The sequence below is a fragment of the Lissotriton vulgaris genome, chromosome 5, assembly GCF_964263255.1.
Source record: "Lissotriton vulgaris chromosome 5, aLisVul1.2, whole genome shotgun sequence".
NCBI lineage: Eukaryota > Metazoa > Chordata > Amphibia > Caudata > Salamandridae > Lissotriton > Lissotriton vulgaris.
Genome location: NC_141693.1, coordinates 1,155,958,778 through 1,155,975,554, shown reverse-complemented (window position 1 = coordinate 1,155,975,554; position 16,777 = coordinate 1,155,958,778). Strand labels below are relative to the sequence as shown.

General features: G+C 46.6%; 1 protein-coding gene across 1 annotated transcript in view; it reads right to left on the bottom strand.

The window, feature by feature from the left end:
* The window catches only part of SLC18A2 (solute carrier family 18 member A2), a 532,773-nt gene that overhangs the window by 153,243 nt on the left and 362,753 nt on the right, over nucleotides 1–16,777 (bottom strand). The window contains exon 5 of the mRNA XM_086922918.1: nucleotides 15,408–15,491. Within this exon, the coding sequence (XP_086779044.1) occupies nucleotides 15,408–15,491 (84 nt within the window). The remainder of the gene's footprint in view (nucleotides 1–15,407; nucleotides 15,492–16,777) is intronic.

The window sequence follows — 16,777 nt, the reverse complement described above, 5'->3', positions numbered from 1 at the left end:
TGATTCTCAGGGAGGGTTAGTGTGATGTTGCACAGGGTTGGAATGGCCTATAGGGCAGTCAGGCAATGCCAGGAGGGTTGCTCGGAAATGTCTGTGTGTGGGCTGCTTTTTAGGGTCCAGTCTGAGAGAGTATGCACTAGTGTATGCATCTCACTTGCAAGACACTGTTGTTAACAAAAAATAGATTGGAGCCCCCCTGTTGCTTATCATTTGTTAGCTTGAGTCACACTCTTTTTACAGCCTCGTAATTTGTCAAGGCACGCCTAACATAATTTCCGTTCCTCTCTGTGAAGCAGGGACCAAGCACTGATTGATTCAACTTAATCAGTGCCCTTCCGCTGCTCCCAACGTGATTGAGGCAGAATTTTGTTCTATTTTACTTGTAGTGCCATGAAAACAGAAGGCGTGTGACTGAACAAAACATGCCAATCAGGACAATAAAATTTGCAAAGATGTATTTTCTATAATTACGTTTCTTTTATTTTGCCAAGTCTTCTTTTTTCACTTTGCACTCACATTTTCTTTTCTTTTTGCTTGTGAACTCTGTTCCCAAAAGATGAGGATTAGCTTATTGCAAAATAGCATTGTATCTTTCATGTGTGTAATTTTTGAAGTGATGCTTTAACACATAATTGTTTACAACAAGGGGTGGTGAGGGACAGAGTCTCTGAATTAAGCAGAAAACTCTCACCCAGTCAAGAGATCAGGGCTAGATCCAACACCGTTTTTTAGCTCACTGCACCATCCCAGTTTCAGAACCTGGCTGTATGCAAATTAGTCTGTTCCTGTCCCAGTGCATGATGGGAACAGGGCAAACCAAACTACAAAAGCCAATTCTTACACTGGGAAGGAAACAAGCTCCCGGGGACCGGTTTCTGGCATTACAGCCGTCTTCGGCCCGGTTTGCTTGAATCCTGATGGTGCAATGAGCAAGGGACTCATGTCTGAGTATACCCTTCCACGCTTAGGGTGGACAAAAATATTTACAACAAGGGGTGGTGAGGGACAGAGTCTCTGAATTAAGCAGAAAACTCTCACCCAGTCAAGAGATCAGGGCTAGATCCAACACCGTTTTTTAGCTCACTGCACCATCCCAGTTTCAGAACCTGGCTGTATGCAAATTAGTCTGTTCCTGTCCCAGTGCATGATGGGAACAGGGCAAACCAAACTACAAAAGCCAATTCTTACACTGGGAAGGAAACAAGCTCCCGGGGACCGGTTTCTGGCATTACAGCCGTCTTCGGCCCGGTTTGCTTGAATCCTGATGGTGCAATGAGCAAGGGACTCATGTCTGAGTATACCCTTCCACGCTTAGGGTGGACAAAAATATTTACAACAAGGGGTGGTGAGGGACAGAGTCTCTGAATTAAGCAGAAAACTCTCACCCAGTCAAGAGATCAGGGCTAGATCCAACACCGTTTTTTAGCTCACTGCACCATCCCAGTTTCAGAACCTGGCTGTATGCAAATTAGTCTGTTCCTGTCCCAGTGCATGATGGGAACAGGGCAAACCAAACTACAAAAGCCAATTCTTACACTGGGAAGGAAACAAGCTCCCGGGGACCGGTTTCTGGCATTACAGCCGTCTTCGGCCCAGTTTGCTTGAATCCTGATGGTGCAATGAGCAAGGGACTCATGTCTGAGTATACCCTTCCACGCTTAGGGTGGACAAAAATATTTACAACAAGGGGTGGTGAGGGACAGAGTCTCTGAATTAAGCAGAAAACTCTCACCCAGTCAAGAGATCAGGGCTAGATCCAACACCGTTTTTTAGCTCACTGCACCATCCCAGTTTCAGAACCTGGCTGTATGCAAATTAGTCTGTTCCTGTCCCAGTGCATGATGGGAACAGGGCAAACCAAACTACAAAAGCCAATTCTTACACTGGGAAGGAAACAAGCTCCCGGGGACCGGTTTCTGGCATTACAGCCGTCTTCGGCCCGGTTTGCTTGAATCCTGATGGTGCAATGAGCAAGGGACTCATGTCTGAGTATACCCTTCCACGCTTAGGGTGGACAAAAATATTTACAACAAGGGGTGGTGAGGGACAGAGTCTCTGAATTAAGCAGAAAACTCTCACCCAGTCAAGAGATCAGGGCTAGATCCAACACCGTTTTTTAGCTCACTGCACCATCCCAGTTTCAGAACCTGGCTGTATGCAAATTAGTCTGTTCCTGTCCCAGTGCATGATGGGAACAGGGCAAACCAAACTACAAAAGCCAATTCTTACACTGGGAAGGAAACAAGCTCCCGGGGACCGGTTTCTGGCATTACAGCCGTCTTCGGCCCGGTTTGCTTGAATCCTGATGGTGCAATGAGCAAGGGACTCATGTCTGAGTATACCCTTCCACGCTTAGGGTGGACAAAAATATTTACAACAAGGGGTGGTGAGGGACAGAGTCTCTGAATTAAGCAGAAAACTCTCACCCAGTCAAGAGATCAGGGCTAGATCCAACACCGTTTTTTAGCTCACTGCACCATCCCAGTTTCAGAACCTGGCTGTATGCAAATTAGTCTGTTCCTGTCCCAGTGCATGATGGGAACAGGGCAAACCAAACTACAAAAGCCAATTCTTACACTGGGAAGGAAACAAGCTCCCGGGGACCGGTTTCTGGCATTACAGCCGTCTTCGGCCCGGTTTGCTTGAATCCTGATGGTGCAATGAGCAAGGGACTCATGTCTGAGTATACCCTTCCACGCTTAGGGTGGACAAAAATATTTACAACAAGGGGTGGTGAGGGACAGAGTCTCTGAATTAAGCAGAAAACTCTCACCCAGTCAAGAGATCAGGGCTAGATCCAACACCGTTTTTTAGCTCACTGCACCATCCCGGTTTCAGAACCTGGCTGTATGCAAATTAGTCTGTTCCTGTCCCAGTGCATGATGGGAACAGGGCAAACCAAACTACAAAAGCCAATTCTTACACTGGGAAGGAAACAAGCTCCCGGGGACCGGTTTCTGGCATTACAGCCGTCTTCGGCCCGGTTTGCTTGAATCCTGATGGTGCAATGAGCAAGGGACTCATGTCTGAGTATACCCTTCCACGCTTAGGGTGGACAAAAATATTTACAACAAGGGGTGGTGAGGGACAGAGTCTCTGAATTAAGCAGAAAACTCTCACCCAGTCAAGAGATCAGGGCTAGATCCAACACCGTTTTTTAGCTCACTGCACCATCCCAGTTTCAGAACCTGGCTGTATGCAAATTAGTCTGTTCCTGTCCCAGTGCATGATGGGAACAGGGCAAACCAAACTACAAAAGCCAATTCTTACACTGGGAAGGAAACAAGCTCCCGGGGACCGGTTTCTGGCATTACAGCCGTCTTCGGCCCGGTTTGCTTGAATCCTGATGGTGCAATGAGCAAGGGACTCATGTCTGAGTATACCCTTCCACGCTTAGGGTGGACAAAAATATTTACAACAAGGGGTGGTGAGGGACAGAGTCTCTGAATTAAGCAGAAAACTCTCACCCAGTCAAGAGATCAGGGCTAGATCCAACACCGTTTTTTAGCTCACTGCACCATCCCAGTTTCAGAACCTGGCTGTATGCAAATTAGTCTGTTCCTGTCCCAGTGCATGATGGGAACAGGGCAAACCAAACTACAAAAGCCAATTCTTACACTGGGAAGGAAACAAGCTCCCGGGGACCGGTTTCTGGCATTACAGCCGTCTTCGGCCCGGTTTGCTTGAATCCTGATGGTGCAATGAGCAAGGGACTCATGTCTGAGTATACCCTTCCACGCTTAGGGTGGACAAAAATATTTACAACAAGGGGTGGTGAGGGACAGAGTCTCTGAATTAAGCAGAAAACTCTCACCCAGTCAAGAGATCAGGGCTAGATCCAACACCGTTTTTTAGCTCACTGCACCATCCCAGTTTCAGAACCTGGCTGTATGCAAATTAGTCTGTTCCTGTCCCAGTGCATGATGGGAACAGGGCAAACCAAACTACAAAAGCCAATTCTTACACTGGGAAGGTAACAAGCTCCCGGGGACCGGTTTCTGGCATTACAGCCGTCCTCGGCCTGGTTTGCTTGAATCCTGATGGTGCAATGAGCAAGGGACTCATGTCTGAGTATACCCTTCCACGCTTAGGGTGGACAAAAATATTTACAACAAGGGGTGGTGAGGGACACATAATTGTGCACACCCCAATCCCCCGCCCACTCCAATCCATGCCAAACCACCCACCCTCACCCCACACCAATCCGCCCCACACGATCCAATCCACCCCAGACCATTCTAACCTACCCCACTCCAATCCCAAACACTCACCCCAATCAAATCCACTCAAATCCACCACATGTGAATCCTTCCAACCCACACCACTTCAATCTGCCCCAATTCAATTTTCCCCACTCAAATTCAAAACAATCTGCCCCACACCAGCTGCACTCCAATCCAAAATAATCTGCCTCCCTCCACTCTTCTGCACTTCAATCTGACCCACTCCATTCCAAAACAATCTGCCCACTCTAAACCAAAACAATCAGCCCAACTCCAAAACAATCTGTCCCACTCCATTAAAAAACTATTTGCCCCACTGCAGAACAATCTGCCCCACTCCAATCTGCCTCACTCCAAACCAAAATAATCTGCCCCACTCCAATCCAAAACAATCTGCCCCACTCCATTCCAAAACGGTATGCCCCACTCCAATCTATCCTACTTTAATCTAAAGCAATCTGCCCCACTCCAATCCAAAACAGTGTGCCCCACTCCAATGCACAATAATCTGCTCCACTTCAATCCATACCAATCTGCCCCACTCCAATCCAAAACAACCTGCCCACTCCAATCTGCCCCACTCTAGTACTCCCCCACTCTGTCTCACTCCAATCAAAAACAATCTGCCCACTCCAATCCGCCCCACTCCAATCCAAAACAACCTGCCCTTCTCCAATCTATCCTATTCCAGTCTGCCCCACTCTAATCCAAAACAATCTGCCCCCTCCAATCTGCCTCACTCCAGGCTGCCTTCCCTTATCCTGCCCGCTCTTATCCACCCCACTCCAATCCAAAACAATCTGCCCCACTCCAATCCAAAACATTCAGCTCCGACTCACCCCACTCCAATTTTGCCCAGTCCAAGCCACCACAATCTGCCCTCTCCAATCCAAAACAATCTACCCCACTCCAATCTGCCCCACTCCAATCCAAAAATATGTGCCCCACTCCAATCTGCCTCACTCTAATACAAAGCAATCTGCCCCACTCCAATACAAAACAAGCTGCCCCACTCCAACCTATCCCACTCTAATCTGCCTCACTCCAATCTGCCCCACTCCAATCCAAAACAATCTGCTCACTCCAATCTGCCCCACTTAAATCCAAAACACTCTCCCCCAATCAAATTCATCCCACTCTAATCTGCCCCACTCCAATCCAAAACAATCTGCTACACTCCAATCTACCCCACTGCAATCTACCGCACTCCAGTTTGCCCCACTGTAATCCGCCAGACTCCAATCGAAAACGGTCCGCCCTACTCCAATCCGACCCACTCCAATCCACTTTACCCCAATCCAATACACTTTACCCCATTTAAAGCCACCTCACTCCAATCAAATACATCCATCCCACTCCATTCCACACCAATCCAATCTACCACAATCCACCAAATCCAATCTACCCCACTCCAATCCTCCCCACCCCACCCAATCCAACCCAATCCAATCTATCCCACTCAATCCAATCACCTCACTTCCATCCAATCCTCCCCACCACAATCCAATCTACTCCACCCCATCCCATGCCAAACCAATCCACCCACTCCAGTCCACCCTACTCCATTCCACTGTGGACTGGAGTTGGGTGGGGAGGCTTGGGGTGGGGTAGATTGGATTTGGCTGGATTGGATTAGAGTGGAGTGGGGAGGATTGGATTGGTGTCAAGTGGATTGAATTGGGGTGAGATGGATTGGATTGGAGTGGGGTGAATTTGAGTGGGGTGGATTGTATTGGGGCAAATTGTTTTGGATTGGAGTGGGGCAGATTGGAGTGGAACAGAATGTGTTGGATTGGAGTAGAGCAGGTTGTTTTGGATTGGAGTGGGGCTGATTGGAGTGGGACAGATTGTTTTGGATTGGAGTGAGGCAGATTGATTTGGATTGGAGTGGGGGAGATTGTTTTGGATTGGAGTGGGGCAGACTGGATTGGGCAGATTGTTTTGGATTTGGATTGGAGTGGGCAGATTGAAGTGGGGTAGAATGTTTTGGAATGGAGTGGGGCAGGTTGTTTTGGACTGGAGTGGAGCAGATGGTTTTGGATTGAGTGGGGCAGATTGTTTTGGATTGAGTGGGGTAGATTGTTTTGGATTGGTGTGGGGCAGATCATTTTGGATTGGAGTGGGGTACATTGTGGTAAATTGAAGTGGGGCATATTGTTTTGGATTGTAGTGGGGTGGATTGTGGTAGATTGGATTGGGGAGGGAGCAGGATGGACTTGATTGGGGCAAGGTGGATTGGATTGGAGTCGGGTAGATTGAATTGGACTGGATTGGGATGAATTCGATTGTTGTGGGGTGATTGGATAGGAGGAGGGTGGATTGGGCTTGATTGAAGTGGGGCAGATTGTTTTGGATTGGACTTTCATTACACAAGCCTCGGCTTAACCATCTTGTGCCCCAGCATGCTTTAGGGGCTAGCCTGAAAGTATGCCTAGATTCAAGCAAACACCTGTAAGTGCCTGTCAGTTGCTCTTGTCAATGGGCCCAAAGAAAAAATTAAAGGGGACGACTGAGCTAGATATATGAACAGAGATATACAGAAATAAAAACTGAAAAATAGGAACTAGGCAGATCAAAACCTACCCTGTCAATCAAAAGGGACTATGGGTGCTCATAATTTAGATTGTTAAAACAATAATTGTCCGTGTAAAGCCCATCTGAAAACCTAAGGGGGGAGGGGCGATATCAGTGCACTAGTTTGTTAGCACCGGAAAAAATCAGTTGACACCCCACTGTACCTGAATGCATCTTCAGATTAGACCATGTAAGGGCTAGATGTAGACCTGCACGCATGCGCACACACACACACACACACACACATATATACACACACTCTTCTTTTAACTCTGACTTAAGTTAGGTGATGCCCGGTTTGAATGAAAATCCTTCGACTAATTCCTGCAGGATTAGCGAGCTCGAACATCGCCCTCCGGTGTGTTGCCTGAACTAGGCCCCAGACTACAGAACAGAAACAAACGGGACAGCAGAGCGCACTGTGCAAAAACAAATGTTTGCCGAATTACCCTTTTCCATGACCTTTCAGACTCATGAAATGGGCTTAAGAGGATTCGCTTCCTGCTTCAGAACAACCTCCAATGGGAGTCAACTACCGTTCTCGCGGAGCCAGCGGTGTCCACAGGCTGCACTGAGCTGAGGAGTGTGCACGCGCCAATTGCTGGAAGGGTTGAATCAGAAGGGGGCTCCTTCCTCCTTGGTGGAATGGTGTTTGTGTGTGGGATCATGTGAATGTAAAGTGTACAGCTCCAGCAACACAAGTTCGCTATTCGATTCCCCTCAGTGATACTTTCTAGTTCTATGTGCAACGGTTGCATTGGTTGTGTGATGGTTCCCAGGGGGATATTATGCCTTTTAGAACATTAGTAAATTGTATGACAGAACCACCACCAATTATTTCGCTTCAGAAACTAAATTGGCTTTCGCCTCCACTGAGAGGGTCAAGGCTTGAAGTGCTACGTAACATCACTGGATTGCAATACGGAAGGTCCTGCATTCCTGGGTCCCCAAAGTAGGGTAGGTAGGTTGATAAGGTTAGTTCTGAAATATTGTATGATTCCTTGCATGCCACAAACCCAAGTGCCTTGTTACATTAATGATAGGTGCACGTTAGATGCATGTTATGCACCCTGCATGTAACACACAGACCTCTGACACAGGAGTATTGAATTTTTGAGCTGTCTACCAAGCATTTGGCACTTAGAAATTGGAAAAAATGTACCTAATTCTAATGGGGTGCTGCATAAAGCGCTAATCATCATTTTCCAGCTCTTCATTAGTGTGCACAACCCACCACCCCCTCAAAAAGTCAATAAATATTGGTGAGCAGTTTTTATTTACATGGGCAAGCCTAAAATGAGATGGGCATGATCGGGTTTAACTGAACCATAATCCACCACTGAAAGATGAGCAGCAAGGAATGCTGATAACTGTGTACAGAATTTGCACCTTTATTTCATGGAGGCATCACTGCTATCTGTTTAAGACCCTAGAAAGCCCCTACTCTATTTACCTCCTTCTCTGCTGGGGCTCTGATTGATGTACTAAATCTTAGCAAAATGGATATTGCAATAATCGCCTCCTATGCCTCTCTCTGTTCTCCTTCCAACATCACAACAAAGTGCTAAAAGTCCCAGCTTTCATCTAGTACTACTTTCCAAAGCTCTTCCTCTCCCAGGGTCAAGTGGACCCACTCACAGTAACCAGGGGTCTCTATACAAGAAGCTGATTCCAGTTTTAAAATATGTGCATGGTCACACCCCTTTCCATGAGCAAACCATTGTCTCGAACACTCCTGGGAATTCCTTCCCATCATAAACACATGCTCTTAGCACATGCTCTTAGCTCTTAACGTGGCTTGATTCCAACTCAGAGCCAGATGTAGTTGCTTCCCTCCCGGCAGGATATACCTTGGTGAGGTTGGAAAGAGCCTCGGGTAGAGGTGGTGGGGTAGCGAAAATATCTAAGCTACCGCTATGCTGTCAACTCGAACCGCTCACTTCTGCTGACAGTGAGACAGGAGCCTTTTCTATTAAGGTTAATGCAGGTAATACGGTGAAGGGCTTCCTGGTCTATCGCTTTCCAGGTCCATTCACTCGCTTTACTACCAGCTTGATAGAAGGTATAACAGAAGCAGCCCTACGTAGGGATAAGTTTTTGCTATTAGGTGACCTTAACATCCATTTGGATGACTCATCGGACAAGGGAGCCACTGACTTCTGCCAGGAACTACACTCTCTCCAACTCCATATTAGATCTCAGGCCCCTACCCATCAAAAGGGCCACCTATTGGACCCTATTTTTGCCAACTGGGATGAAATTGAAGTAAAGACCCCATACCAATTCCCTGGTCCGATCACTTTTTAGTGCCTTTTGTTGTAAGTGTCCCGGCAGGTAACATCCAAGAGCGAACTAATCCGAAATACCCAAGTCGTAAATGGGCTGCTTTTTCCAAAGCCAAGTTTGATACTGAGCTGATTAAAGGTGGGAGACGGGGAGGTCAGGATGCTGATTCCGCATCCGATAGACTGGAAGGTCGCATTAAGGATGCCCTGGACAACATAGCTCCCCTATGTCCCAAGAATCCCTGTAGCAGACCCCAGAAATCTGCCCCCCTGGTTCAGTGATGAGCTCCGCCGAGCTAAGGCGGAGTGTAAACAACTCAAAAGGCAGTGGAGGGTGGCCTATCTTGATCAAGCTAAACAGGAGTATAGAGCTAAACGGAGAGACTACCATAGCTTAATCAGGCGTTCCAAAGCAACTTATTTTTCAGGCAGAATAGGGGAAGCTAAAAACTCCACAAAGGAGTTATTTAAGATTTATAAAGAAATCTCTCTCTGTGGTTCATCTGTTGAACCTTCTAGTGTCTCAGAGGAATCATGTAACCGCATTGCAGCTTTTTTCTCAGAAAAAGTGGCCACCATCTACTCCGCTTTTTCAGGAGGAAACAGAAGGGGATCGGATTTTAGAGAGATTGAACAAGATGTTGTGGGTGAGAATAGGCTAGAGAACTTTTTCACCCCACCCCCTGACGGCCTACGGCAGATATGCTGCTCCATCAAGTCAGGATCCCCTCGCGATCCGGCTTCGCCGAAACTGCTCGAGGCGAGTATCGAAATCCTAGAGCCCTATATTAGGGATGTTCTGGATCTATCGTTCAAAACTCATACAGTACCTGAAAGATGGAAGCAAGCATTGGTACTCCCGCTCCAAAAAAAGCCTAATCTAAGTTGGGAAAGGTTAGACAATCTTTGCCCTATTTCACTCCTTCCCTATCTGGCCAAAGTGGCGGAAAAGTTGGCCAATCTTCAGCTGATGGCTTATGTGGAGGAGGCCAATCTGCTCCATCCAACTCAGTTTGGCTTTCGCTCACGGCACTTCACTGAGTCAGCGCTGCTTATGGCCACTGAGACCATCAGGCAAGGGGTAGATGAGGGGCAGACGATGGCCCTCATTCTACTCGACCCAAGCGCAGCGTTCGACACTGTAGCACATTTCACCTTGCTACAGTGTCTGAACAAGGGCGGAGTTACAGGGACAGCGTTGAAGTGGATCCAATCCTTTCTGTCCAATAGGGGATTTCAGGTTAGACAGGGGGAACATTACTCTCGTATGTTCAATTTGGATCAAGGGGTACCACAGGGCTCTGCCCTGAGCCCAACCCTGTTTAACCTATATGTGTCCCCCGTAGCCAATATTGTGGAAAGCCATGGCATGCAAATAGTGTCATATGCCGATGACACACAGCTGGTCATCTCGCTGTCACGGGCGCCCGATGTTGCGGCATCTAGCTTCAGTGCTTGCATGCAGGAGCTTGCATCCTGGATGTCTAACAACTGCCTGAAGCTGAATCATCGGGGGAAAGGAGCCCGGTCCCTTACTAAGCCTTATCACACCATACAGACCTAAGCAGATGCTTAGATCCACTGGTACTGGTTTGGTAGCTATACCCAAAATTATCAAAGCGCGCATGGGGGGCAGATCTTTCAGGAAGTTGGGAAAGGTTAGACAATCTTCGCCCTATTTCACTCCTTCCCTATCTGGCCAAAGTGGCGGAAAAGTTGGCCAATCTTCAGCTGATGGCTTATGTGAAGGAGGCCAATCTGCTCCATCCAACTCAGTTTGGCTTTCGCTCACGGCACTCCACTGAGTCTGCGCTGCTTATGGCCACTGAGACGATCAGGCAAGGGGTAGATGACCGGCAGACGATGGTCCTCATTCTACTCGACCTAAGCGCAGCGTTCGACACTGTAGCACATTTCACCTTGCTACAGTGTCTGAACAAGGGCGGAGTTACAGGGGCAGCGTTGAAGTGGATCCAATCCTTTCTGTCCAATAGGGGCTTTCAGGTTAGACAGGGGGAACATTACTCTCGTATGTTCAATTTGGATAAAGGGGTACCACAGGGCTCTGCCCTGAGCCCAACCCTGTTTAACCTATATGTGTCCCCCGTAGCCAATATTGTGGAAAGCCATGGCATGCAAATAGTGTCATATGCCGGTGACACACAGCTGGTCATCTCGCTGTCACGGGCGCCCGATGTTGCGGCATCTAGCTTCAGTGCTTGCATGCAGGAGCTTGCATCCTGGATGTCTAACAACTGCCTGAAGCTGAATGGTGCCAAAACTGAGGTGCTCGTGGTGGGGGGTGGTCCGGATGTGTGGTCCTCGGCGTGGTGGTCAGCATGCCTAGGCACCACTCCCGTGCCCTGTCAGCAGGCCAAAAACTTCGGGGTGATGTTTGACTCTAACCTATCATTCACTCCCCAGATTGGTTGAGTGGTTGGGGTGTGCTTTGGAATTCTTAAGAGCCTGTGGAAGATTTTGGACCTGCTCCCCGTTGGTGCCAGGCGGACGCTGGTGCACACCCTTGTGACCTTGCGACTAGATTACTCCAACCTCCTCTATCTGGGGACCACGGTTAGAAGTCTGAACCGCCTCCAGGTGCTACAGAACGCCGCAGCCCGACTGGTGCTGAGGCTCCCGAGAAGAACGGCCTCCAAAGCGGCCTTGGAGGCTCTCCACTGGCTCCCAGTTAGGGAAAGGCTCACTTTTAAGGCGTTATGCACATGTCACTGCATCATCGGGGGAAAGGTGCCCGGTCCCTTACTAAGCCTTATCACAACATACAGACCTAAGCGGATGCTTAGATCCACTGGTACTGGCTTGGTAGCTATCCCCAAAATTAACAAAGCGCGCATGGGGGGCAGATCTATTAGGCACCTTGCAGCCAAGAGTTAGAACATGCTTCCGTTAGAGCTGCGTCTAGAACCCTCAGAGGCTAAGTTCCGTAGAGCTCTCAAAACTCACTTGTTTCGGTCAATACTTGTGTAACCAATTCCTGTCTGGCCTCCTCATATTCTCTCACTCTAGCGCGGGGACATGCCAGTGCGTGTAACCAGGCGCTTTACAAACTTCCATAATAATAATAATTAGCTTCCCTAAACCTCTCGGTGGCGCATCTAGATTCTGTTCATTTCACATAAACAACCTTCTGATAGCCTAAAAAGCTATCAGAACCCTGAGCACCTTCATCTAGCCCCCTGAAAAACAGCACTCTCTGAATCTTGGCAAGTGGGTGACATCGCCCACCACAGGGGGCATCTCTTTCACAGGCTATATCAAGAGCAGTGTCAGAAAAGGATTAGAATAGTTTATTAGAACATTGGAATGTTGAGCACTCCATTGAATACTATAGAGTGCTCCGGGCTTCTACGGCCCAGTAGAAGCTAGCAGAGCAACATTCCAATGTTGTTTTTTTGTTCTTAGCTGCTGCTGGGAACAAATGCCTCTCAGAGTTCGATCGGATTTAAACCCCCTCAGGCTCTGAGAAGCCTTTGTTTTTAGCAATTAGAACATTTGAATACTCTGGGGCCAGAATGTTCAAATAGCCTTTGAGCAGTACTTGCGGGCACTAAAGGCCCGCTCTCTTTGACAAGGGAGCGTGCCTATAATGGTCGGTAGAAGCCCGCAGAGGGACATTCCAATGATGTTGATTTAAACCCCCCCGGGCTCCGATAGGCCTTTGTTTTTAGTAATTAGAACACTCTGCCTTCTGGTGGCAGAATGTTCTAATAGCCTTAGAGCCCTCCTAGCGGGCTCTACTGGCCATTAAAGGCCTGCTCCTTTGTTAAAGGCCCTTGCCTTGGGTTCGGGCCTTTAATGCTGGAGGGGGGCCTTTAATGGCCAGTAGAGCCCACTAGGTCGGGCTCTAAGGCTATAATATAGCCTTATAGATTGCTGCAGAGGATTATAACAGTAGTTAAAAGCCCTGAACTCGAGTTATTGGCCCAAGCCATAGGTGAGGGTCTAAAACGAGGGTGAGAGCCTTCAAAAACAGGTATAGCCTGAGACAGAAAGGCTATAAGGCTATTAGAACATTCCACCCACTAGGGGCAGAATATTCTAAATTAAAAAGAGAGAAACAGAAAGACAAACATTGGAGTGTCGGAGCAGAAGTCTTATAACAGTGGTCATAAGCCCTTAACCACTTTATTGTCTTCAATGGAGCTCCCAACATTCCAACGTTCTAATGTTGAGTGCTCCATTGATGACCATGGAGTGGTTCAGAGCCAATAATTTTGTGGAGGGAGTTTTATATAGCACAAACTCAACACAAAGGTATCCAAGTGCGTTATATGAGAACCAGTTGCATTCAGTGGCTGATCCTCGAGGGAGTGCTGCGGGGTGGTGGGGCGGGGCAGGGGAGGGGCAGGGTGGGGTTTAGTAAACTCTGGCATACGGCCGAACGGAGTTAAGTAAATAAATAAATAAATAAATAAAACAAATTACATTGCGCGGGCTGCATCACCAAATGGTGATGCAGCGCGCGCAGTGTAATTTGTTGTCTTTATTTATTTACTTAACTCCGTTCAGCCGTATGCCGAGTTTACTACGCCCCCACCTTACCCCACCCCGCCCCGCCCACCGCCTCGCAGCACTCCCTCGAGGAGCCGCCACTGGTTGCGTTACAGACGGACACCTTCGTTTTGGCTGCTACAGACCTTCTGTGTCAACATTCAAGGTTTAGCTTTCTGTTTCTCCCTTTTTAAGTTAGAACATTCTAGCCTAAGTGGATGGAACATTATAATACTATTATAGGCCATCTGCCTCAGACTAAACCATTTGTTAAAGACCGTCTCACTTACCACAGGCCATCTCTCTTGCTCCAGACATTAACTCAGATTCATGTCTTTTAACAGCCTCAGCAGCATGCTATAAATATGATAATGTTCATAGTAACTATTGTAATCGTCTTGTACAGTTATACTGACTCTTCTCTCTCATTGAAGAATTTTTCTATTTCTCCTCCCTTTTAAGTTTAGTGTAACCTCTTTTCAGCATTTTGGATTGAGTTGCTCAGGAAAACATGCAAATATATGGAAATAAGGAGCAGCATCGCTCAATGTGTGTCTTTCTAACCTATGTGACTAGCACTGAAATACTCTGTCTGCCTTTGATAGCTACTGAGAGTGAAAAAGGCATGGATTCGCCTCAGGTTTATCATTATAAGCCCCATGCAGATTTAATAATGTCAGCCCTTGTGTAAGTGCCGCTCCAAACATCCCGTTCAAGAAGGCACCAGGACCGATGTTCTCAGCGTGTCTATGGTAAGGTCTGCCTACCTTTACAGCTGGAAGCCCCGGGGAAACCCTGAACAGAGGAGGGGGTATTTCTATCTGAATCCCTCAGATAAACGCGATTGTGACTAACAGATGCGATATGCCACACGACCCAGAGTAGGTTGCCATGTTGAAGTGCCCCCAGAGCCCAGTGAGCTTGGATGCCTGAGATCAGTCCTTAAGGGTGTTGTGAGGGTAAGGCTGAAACGGCTGTTATGTGACTGGAAAAACGTCATGTTCGCAGTAGGGGGCGTCCGGGGTGGTAAATGAATTCTATTTAATCAGATACTGGTAGCACCTGTTACTTACAATGCAAGATTAACTTAAGAAGAACTCTTTTGTAACTGTGCCTTGATTATGCAAACAAATAATAATAATGTTATGTTAAAAAAGAGCTGTCTATCAGAAGGCTTGCCTATATCCACAGGATTAAGAGCTTTGTAGGCCTCCAGGGTCAAAGTTCCTTTGATGGCGCAAGGACAAGCATGCAAGGCACAAACAATGGAGGACCGTGAGGTTGTTTGCTTTTAGGTACTAGTCCGACACACACTACCAGATAGGGTTATACTGTGTCCGGTTTGGGTACCTTCCCCAGTTCCCCTTTCACCATTACCTTCTGTTCCTTGCTTTCCTGTTAAAATGATGGGGCAGTGAAATCTCTGTATATAAGACAGTCTCTATTATAATCAAGTTGTGATATCTCTAGTCAACTGAAATAGGAAAATGACGGTGCTGATCAGCTCATCTATAGTACATTATTACAGTCAAAATGCCTGCTGCTAGAGCCAGCAGGGAAAGGTGAAAGGCAGGTCATAAAGCATTTGCAACTGCAGTTTACGTCACGAAAGCCAGAACTGTTTTAATTAGTTTGATTCGCTTTTCTAAAGTGAACAGTGATCAGCAAAGAAAATGGGAGTGCTGAAATACTCAGAAATGGAATGGCCCAAAATGAGAGTGCTCTCCCCACTAACACACACTGTACTAGGCCTGAACGAATAAAGCTGGAAGAGTTTTTCAAGAGTGTTAAAAACAATGTTGTTGAAACATACCTGCCACAGATGAGCAAGAAGACCCAACACCTTGTAAAGAACGGGCAATGAACAGCAAGGTATAACTTCCTGAGAAGGCAAACACTGCGAAAAGAGCATAAGTAATGTTAAAATAGTAGTATGCATGAATGCTACCTTATTGAAATAAAGCCAATTTTAAAATTGAGATATGCTCAATGAGTTCTATGCGGGCCTTGCTATTTCGGCTCCATTAGTATATGCTATTCAATCAATCAACCAGGGTGTAGGGTTTTCCGCTTTAATTACTGACACTCATTATATGTAATACATTGTAAAGAGTTATCTACATAATAGACAAAAATGCAACCAAAATACAGTCAAATAAATTTCAACAAATAACCATTGCCATTTGCCACGGTATGAAGGCAACATTCTAACTGGCACTGGTTCAACTGCATCTGTCATAAGGAGGGATGGGTGCAGCCATCAATTCCGCAAGGATGTATCCACCCCATACCAATGGCATTAAAACCATAAAGCAGATCTTAATCTGAGCTGGAGGTTAATCATCAACACTGGTGCTTGCAAACCAGTTAAGGGCACATTCATTTTGGTAGGCACAGGAAGATTAAGTGATTCTCCCAGAATCACAGGATGTTGAGTTGAAACCGAGACTCGAACCTGGTTCCCTAGCTCAATGTCGGCAGCTCTGGCCATTAGACCACAGCCCTGAAGTGTCAGACGAATGAAAAAAATCATGCACACAAAAGGAAAACATCAATTTGTGCACTATGGATAAACACAGCAGGAAATGATTGCCTAAAATCAAACGCTGTTGTAAGCAGCGTAGGTAGCCTTTCAGACATTGACACAGCCAGAGTTTAGTAGAAGAGTTCAGTTTACTAAAAGGTCGAGGTTAATCTTGAATAAACCAAATGAGCCTTTATGTATTAACGTGTATCACCTTTTCTACTTAAACCATCCTTGTTTCAGTCTGCATTTTTTATTAAATGTAGAATAGTATTTCAAATTAACAATAAAACCACATCAGAAGTAAACATTATGACCGTGGTTATATAACCACACGAAGCCAAGTAGGATACCTCTTGTTAGGACAACTCTGAATAGAAAAATACATATATTTGATACAATAAAGAAGAAAAATGAAGGTGGTATAGTGAAAAATACCTCTCTTACTATCCTATCTTGATATTATTTTATATTTATGTGAATAGTCTGAGACGAGTGTTATTTTAGAATGAGTAACTAATTACACTAGGGAACTGAATTTATAATCAAATATGGCCACAAAGCCTATCCGGACAACTAGTCGAAACTAGTCAACACCATGGACAAATTCCAATTTAAGGCCTACAAAATGGTCATCAAATTACCATCAGACCTTCGGA